The 7,616-nt window shown below is 49.1% G+C and overlaps 1 protein-coding gene across 2 annotated transcripts; it reads left to right on the top strand.

Moving 5' to 3' along the window:
• Positions 1-730: 730 nt before the first annotated feature.
• Positions 731-7,258, top strand: IFT22 (intraflagellar transport 22). 2 transcript variants are annotated; one of them, XM_044233251.1, is made up of 5 exons: positions 731-838; positions 4,589-4,665; positions 4,783-4,872; positions 5,146-5,348; positions 6,039-7,258. In XM_044233251.1, exons 1-5 carry the CDS (start codon positions 800-802, stop codon positions 6,185-6,187), a joined length of 558 nt encoding a protein of 185 aa, XP_044089186.1. In that variant the 5' UTR covers positions 731-799; the 3' UTR covers positions 6,188-7,258. The 2 variants fall into 2 exon arrangements, with proteins under 2 accessions (XP_044089186.1, XP_044089187.1); XM_044233252.1 differs by lacking the exons at positions 731-838; positions 4,589-4,665 and having other exon boundaries at positions 4,791-5,048.
• The last annotated feature ends 358 nt before the right edge of the window (positions 7,259-7,616 follow it).

Below are 7,616 nucleotides of genomic sequence, written 5' to 3'. Positions count from 1 at the left end.
CTCACACTTCGCTCATCAGCTCTTTGTAATGCAAAGACTAAAAGTTACAGACGCGGTGTTGGGTTTATTTTGGTATTTGTGTCATACCAACCCTCTCTGGGGCCAGCAAATTTTGTATGGACACGTCATTTCATGGCCTCTCCAAATTCTGGACCGGCTCGGCAATTGAAGGCTGAACGAATAATGAGTGAATTTTGCAGCGAAGCTCCAGACACCCGCACTGACACTAACCTAGGCCGGGCTTTGTCCTTTTGTTTTCTCCCCACATCTCCCAAAGGACGACCCGTGGTGAACCCATTCAGAGACCGGAGACCAGAGACATTCGATCTGTCTCTGACCTTTTCTAGATTGGGCTGGGGCCGTGATAAACGCGATCGCCATGTAGGCAGTACCATGCCGGAGTGACGATGGCCTCCGAAGGCCAGCTCCAAACCCCAGCTCACCAGCATCATGGCCCGTCTGAGCTGGGGTTACAGGGAGGAGCACACATCAGGGGGCTGCAATCTGTCCCCGGCCTACAAAGAAAGGGAGGCGGCACTCGTGAGCTCTGCGGCTCTGCGGGCTCAGAAGCGAGTTTGGATCCGGGTGGTTTGCTCCCCTTCCACCCTTCCTCTAGCCTGGCACCGCCGCTCCCAGCCCCGAAGCGCAAGCGGGTTCCCGGCCGCGCGCCGCGGCCCCGCCCACTCCCGTCGGCCCCCGCGGGTCGCTCCCGTCGCCGTGGAAACCGAGACAGCCAGTCGGCGCGGCGGCTTCCGGTCATCCCGGGGGCCTCTGACCGGCCTGAGGGCGGCAGACCGCGATGCTGAAGGCCAAGATCCTCTTCGTCGGGCCCTGCGAGGTGAGGCCCGGCCGGCGGGGGCAGCGGGCGGGGGCCCGGGGCGACGCGGGACTGTGCCTTGCGCCGGGAGCCCCCCCGGGAGGCGGGAGTTCTGTCCCACCGCGCCCATCCCGTGGGCGACGCTGGCCGCAGCGTGAACTCGGCGCCCGACCCCCAGACCTCGACTCCGTTACCCTAAGGCCTGAAAGTAGTGAGTCGCGTTTTGGAACCAGAGTCTAGGTCCCGCGAGTCTCCTTTGCCCCTTGGGTTGGCCCTAATGAGCATGTCTGTGGGACAAGAAAAGGAGCGGAAATATGCGTGGTGTTTGAACAGTTCGCTCGCAGTGTGCGTGGCGGTGGTGGTGGTGGTGGTGGTGGTGTTGAAACTACACGTGGAGGGACGCCTGGGTGCCTCAGTTGGTTGGACGACTGCCTTCGGCTCAGGTCATGATCCCAGAGTCTGGGGATCGAGTCCCGCATCCGGCTCCCAGCTCCACGGGGAGTCTGCTTCTCTCTCTGACCTTCTCCTCTCTCGTGCTCTCTCTCACTGTCTCTCTCTCAAATAAATAAATAAAATCTTAAAAAGGAAAAAAAAAAGAAAGAAAGAAAGAAAGAAACTACACGTGGACCTCACACCATACATAGGAATAAGATTCCCATGGACTAAAACTTAATGTCAAATAACCACTGTAGAAATAGTGAATATTCTCCGTTGTAAGCTTGCATCCAAGTGGCCTGGAGGGCGTCTGGGTGGCTCCGTGGGTTAAGCCTCTGCCTTCGGCTCAGGTCATGATCTCAGGGTCCTGGGATCGAGCCCCACATCAGGCTCTCTGCTCAGCAGGGAGCCTGCTTTCCCCCCTCTCTCTCTCTCTGCCTGCCTCTCTGCCTACTTGTGATCTGTCAAATAAATCAATAAAATATTTTGAAAAATAAATAAAACAATGAGATGACACTTACTTGCCCATCAGAGTGGATGAAAAAAGGTTAGGACTCTGATAACAAGGAAACATGGGGATGCTTGTAGGGAAATGAGTACTTTAGGATTCTGCTGATTGCTAACAGCTTTACGGGCAATCCAGTTATCCAATGTTAAGACATGCGTAGCTTTCAGGGCCACACTCAACATTTCTCAAAATCTACAGCAGCTGGACCTTACCTAGGTTCCCCAGAGGGGATACTGAACGATACTGAACAGCTGGAAACACCCTAGGTGCCCACCAATAAGAGAACATCTCAAAAAACTAAGGGACATTCTTCTGGGGGAAGACCCCAGCAGTTACCCAAAAGGAGGCACGTCTGTGTGGAGTGACATGGAGAACTTGCTGAGACATAAACTAGTGAATGAAGTAGACAAGTAATAACAATATGCATAGAATTGTGAGAAGTAAACAAAGCATAAATATCTTCTTTTTTTTTTTTAATGGAAATTCACAAACATATAAGGGGAGAAAAAAACAAGGAACTCCTAATACTCATCACCCAGCTTCAATAGCAAAGTGTATTTCTGCATGCACATATGCCCCTCTACCTCAATACTGTGTATGTAGATTGGCCAACCTTTTTTTTTTTTTAAGATTTTATTTATTTATTTGACAGCGAGAGATCACAAGTAGGTGCAGAGGCAGGCAGAGAGAGAGGGGGAAGCAGGCTCCCTGCTGAGCAGAGAGCCCGATGTGGGGCTCCATCCCAGGACCCTGAGATCATGACCTGAGTCGAAGGCAGAGGCTTAACCCACTGAGCCACCCAGGCACCCCATGGCCAACCTTTCTATTACTTTAACATGCTGGGCCCATTTCTGGCCTGGTGCCATTCAACCAGTTTTTCCCTCCCCCTGGAAGGCTGGGTTGACTCCTTGGCATTCAGTCTCATTGGAAACTTCACCCTTTCACCCTTCCCTGACCACCCAATTCAAAGTCCCTGTGGCATTCTCCGCTTGATTTTTAGCCTCGTGTTTAACACGACTGTATCTTGTGTTCAGCAGCTCCGGGCAAGGTAGACACTTCAAGATACCCGATGTGCCTCACAGTTTCTCCATTTTCCCAGAAGAACCCTCCCCCTCAATCAATTGGTTTTGACCAATATGCATACATAAACTTTAAGGGCATTGATGCAATATATAAATACACTTCTGTAATGTTTTATGTATCCGTGTAGCTATATACACATTTAAAGGTACATTAAAGACATATATTAATTTGGATTTGCTTTATTCCTTACTTGTATTTCATGACACAGCTTTAAAATGCTGGCTCCTCACCAGCACCTTTGACACCCGAGTTGATTTTAGGACCGAAGCTACTTTTAAGCCACATGATGGGCACCCAGCTGGCTCAGTTGGAAGAGCGTGCGACTCTTGATCTCAGAGTCATAAGTTTGAGCCCTACATTGGGTGTAGAGATGACTTAAATAAATAAAACTAAAAAAAAAAAAAAAAAGACAAAGACATGACAAAGCACACCATCTGAGTTGTTTAGAATATGAGCATTTTTTGAATCTGTGTTTCTACAACTGTATTCCAGCCCCAAGAACCATTCCCATGACATCAGGTCCTTTGTTTTATTCGTTTATCCTAGAGTTAAATATGCATGGTCTCCACAAACATAACCACTCAACTGTGTTTTGTTTTGTTTTAAGATTTATTTATTTTGTTGGGGAGGGGGGCAGGAAGAGAGGGAGAAGCAGACTTCCCAGTGAGCAGGGAGCCCGATGCCCGGCTTGATCCCAGGACCCTGAGATCATGATCTGAGCCGAAGGGAGAGGCTTAACCCACTGAGCCACCCAGGCGCCCCTCAACTGTGTTACTTTGAAGTGACATTTAGTTGTGAGACCTCATACTCAGGAAGAATTACCAAAGCAAGGTTAAGGCCCTCCCCCTCCTTTTTCTGATTCTGTCGCGTGACCTCCACAAGCCTCCAAAGCTGTCATCGGTTGAAATGATTCTAGTCAAGCAGTTGTTCAAAAAAAGCGACTTGCGAGAGCAGGGCATAATTTCAGAGATTTTTAAGGACTCGAGTGTAAGAGATTCCCTTTCATCTGAGGAATAATTTGCAGGGGAAAAAAAAAAACGCCTCGTCTTACATCCAAGCATATACAATATCCCCTAAATGAGTGATAACAAATGTACAGAAAAATCTCTGAAAACAGATCATAGTTACCAACTTTGGGGAGGGAATGGAATGGATGGACAGATGGCTACATTGGGCGGAAGGACCAGGAGGGCTGTCTTGTTAATAGGAGTGCGTATGACTTGTATTATCTAGACGGAGAAAGAGCCCTGTATGAGAATGTGGCATGGTCAGCCACTGTGGGACCCAGCTCTAACCTTGAACTTCTGTGTGACCTTGAGGAGCTCCCTTTCCCTTTCTGGACCTCAGTGAGCTTCGTATCTGTGACAGATGGTTTCTTGGTGTGGAGAGGAGCATGGCAAGAGAGAGACTCACACTAACGATTTCTTCTGTTCTCAGATAAGTTAACTGAGAGCCAGCTAGGGAAATCAGTGTGGGTAAGAAGGTTACCCAACATAGTAAGAAGGTTACCCAGAGGCAGAGCCAGCATTAGAACCCCATGCATGCTGGGTCCCAGACCAGCCTGCGCTCCCCACATACAGTAAGGCAGCAAGGCCGCCCAACCAGAGAGAACCCTCTGCCTTGGCGCTCTCGCATGACCGTGGCCTACACGCCATCACACCCGGCTCCGAGCCAGGTATCGGAGGGCGCGTTTATGGTTTACTTTTCTGCTCTTCAGCACAAACCTTTCATTATCTTCTCCACAGAGTGGAAAAACCGTTCTGGCCAACTTCCTGACAGAATCTTCTGACATCACCGAATACAACCCAACCCAAGGAGTGAGGTGAGCCCCGACCAATCTGTTTCCCGGAGAGGCCCACCACCCCCCTTTTGGTGCCGGTGGCATTCCCCAAGTATACTCTATCCAAAATGGAGATGCAACTGTTGTTTTTATTTCTAGGATCCTGGAATTTGAGAACCCAGACGTGGGCAGCAACGCCAAAGGCACGGGGTGTGAATTTGAGCTGTGGGATTGTGGCGGTGATCCAAAGTACGTTTCCTTGAAAAGGGGTTGGCTTCGTCAAATGATTCAAGACTCTGCTGCCCGCCAAGCACCTTGGACTCTGGCCCAGCACACTTCCTAGCATGTATTAGGGGCATGATCAGTTATTTGGTGACACGCACGGCTCTTGAAACCTGAACGATTGGGTTATGACACTATGACAGGTCATCCATCAGTTAACCCTAAGACATTATTTTTAAAGGCCTCAGCTAGAAACTGGAGCCACCTGGCGTTCACCGTGCCTCCTCCTCTGCCTTGCAGGTTCGAGTCCTGCTGGCCGGCCCTGATGAAGGACTCGCACGGGGTGGTGATCGTCTTCAACGCCGACCTCCCCAGCCACCTGAAGGAAATCGAGATGTGGTATTCCTGCTTCGTCCAGCAGCAGCTCCTCCAAGACACCCAGTGTCTGTTGATCGCGCACCACAAACCAGGCTCCGGAAGCGATAAAGGAAGCCCGTCTCTGTGTGAGGACACTGCCCTTTCTCCTTTCTGCTCTTGTCTTGAGTGCTCTGGGCAATTGTATATTGTCCCTGTGTCTTTGAACCCAGCGGCTCTGTGCAATTATTGAGCGCCACCTGTGTCCTTGTTCTTTGTTCTTCCGACCGCGTAAATTGGAATCTCCAGGTTGGAAGGTCTGTCCTTGCAGCCAGGCCAGGCCAGAGACACTTTAAAAGCAGGGAGACACCAAGAAGGAAAAAAAAAATCTGGTTTTAGCCGCTCATCGGTACAATGAGGGACATTCTTTCCTGACTGGTCTTGTCTCAGGAAGAACTTCCAGTTAGCATGTGACACCACGACAGAGTGACAAAGTGCTCATGGAAAACCACTCACATTACTCCGAAATCTCTTCCTTTCTGGTTTAAGAGGAGGACGGGGAAGTGGCTTGTAGTGTTGTTATCCCACCACCAGGTGGCAGTGTTGTAGCACTCTTTATTGGGCACCTACTGTATGCCGAACACGATGCTGAGCTCAGCCGCCCTGGCCCGTGGTGAAACGTTTCTTCCTCTGTTAAATCACGGCGGGCAAGACACAACTTTATGTTTGGCCTCTAGAAAGTTAAGCAAATTGGCTTCAATAAGACTCAGCCCACTGGGAGCCAGAAAGGGGCCCTCCTTAAAGGTTCATTCCTAATTACATTTATTTTCCTTTTAAAGCGCCCCCCTTGAACAAGCTGAAGCTGGTGCACTCGAATCTGGAGGATGACCCTGAAGAGATCAGGTCGGAGTTCCTAAAGTACTTAAAAAGCATCGTCAACTCAGTGTCTGAAAGCAGAGACCGGGAGGAGATGTCAATTATCACCTAAGCACCCTTTATCTGAACTCTTCCGCGTGGCACGTAAGGTCAGCTTGCTCCCCAGAGCAGCTCTGGAATCTTACCCAGCTACTGATGTGTCCTTCTCCATGTGGCTGTGGAAGACCTTTCCCTTATCTGCTCTTAGGGTCCGCTCAGCCAGGGAGTGGACTCACACCGTTCATTCCCTGTCCTTGGTATTGCCATTCTGATTCCTTTGCCCTAAACCTCTCCAAGAGTTGGAACACTGAGTTGTTTTTCTTTCCTCTTCATATACGTCAGGTGATAAAAATTGTGGAATTGTAACCGTCAGAACCAAATGATAGGCAGTAGTTTAATTCCTGTGTATTGGTTTGAAGGTGATTTTCACTGCTTAGTTCACTCAGCAAAGACTGACGTGTCATGCTGCACTGTTGTAGCTGTTGACAGTAAACAGCAGGAGCAAAACAGATAGAAATCCTTACCCTCATGGGGCTGCCATTCTGTTCCTCTAAATTACAGGGAGGTAGGGTGCAACACTCAGGTCCTACACCTTCGATATGGGAGAAGATGATAGATTCTTCCATTTTCTGTAATTGGCCTAAATCTCATGTTCTGCTCCTCCTAGATAAGGAGGGGGCCTAGACCACATTTGATGCCAAATGAGGGTACAGTTGATCCTCCTTCATGGGTTCTGCTTTGCAAATTTGCCTGCTAGCTCAAACTAATCTATAACCCCCAGATCAATACAGCGCTTTCCGTTATTCAGAGCGGCCCAAAATTGGGATCATCGGTCACGCATGTTTCCAGCTGAGGCTGAAACTACACTCTGCTTTCTTGTTTCAGCTCTCATACTATAAACAAGTGTCCATGTCACAGCCTATTGGGTGCCACATTTTCACATTTCTGTGCTTTTCATTGAGTGGTTTCGCTGTTTAAAATGACCCCCAAAGGTGGCACGGAAGGGTTGGCTAATATTGCAAAGTGCAAGAAAGCTGTGATGTGTCTTCTCTAAACCAGTGCTTTCCATAAGCCTCATTCCAGCCTGAGTTCTTTGCTGTTGGCTGCGAGTTCAATGTCGATGAAATAAACAATGTATATCGAATAAGATGTCTTTAAACAGAAGCGTCCATAAAACAAGGTTACCTATTGATGGTAGATGAAATGTGATCAGAGGCACACAGGCACGGGACCCTGCATTTCCCCAGAAACAGGGGTCTGGCATCCCTCATCCAGTGCATGGGGCGAATTTACAGAATATAAGGACCATGAATAGTGAGACTCAACTTGTTTTTCTGTCTCTTACAATTGAAAGTTTCCATGTTAGTTCAGTCTCTAGGATAAGTATTTTATCAATTCAAGGTTGCAGTCTACTTCTGCGCCCTTTTCCCCAAGGTGTCAGGGTGTCTGGACAGGGTTTTGCTACTGTTGGGGCAGCTGTACCAAGGGCAGGTCCTCTGGTT

The sequence above is a fragment of the Neovison vison genome, chromosome 14 (assembly GCF_020171115.1).
Source record: "Neovison vison isolate M4711 chromosome 14, ASM_NN_V1, whole genome shotgun sequence".
Taxonomy (NCBI): Eukaryota; Metazoa; Chordata; class Mammalia; order Carnivora; family Mustelidae; genus Neogale; species Neogale vison.
Note: the sequence above shows the minus strand (reverse complement) of the source record. Positions and strands in the feature narration are given on the sequence as shown.

Excerpts from the sequence above, each read along its gene's own strand:
- IFT22 (XM_044233251.1), top strand. The coding sequence starts at position 800 with ATGCTGAAGGCCAAGATCCTCTTCGTCGGGCCCTGCGAG. Across the intron at positions 839-4,588 it reads TCTTCGTCGGGCCCTGCGAG|AGTGGAAAAACCGTTCTGGC; the intron begins GTGAGGCCCGGC and ends TCTTCTCCACAG. Across the intron at positions 4,666-4,782 it reads AACCCAACCCAAGGAGTGAG|GATCCTGGAATTTGAGAACC; the intron begins GTGAGCCCCGAC and ends TTTTATTTCTAG.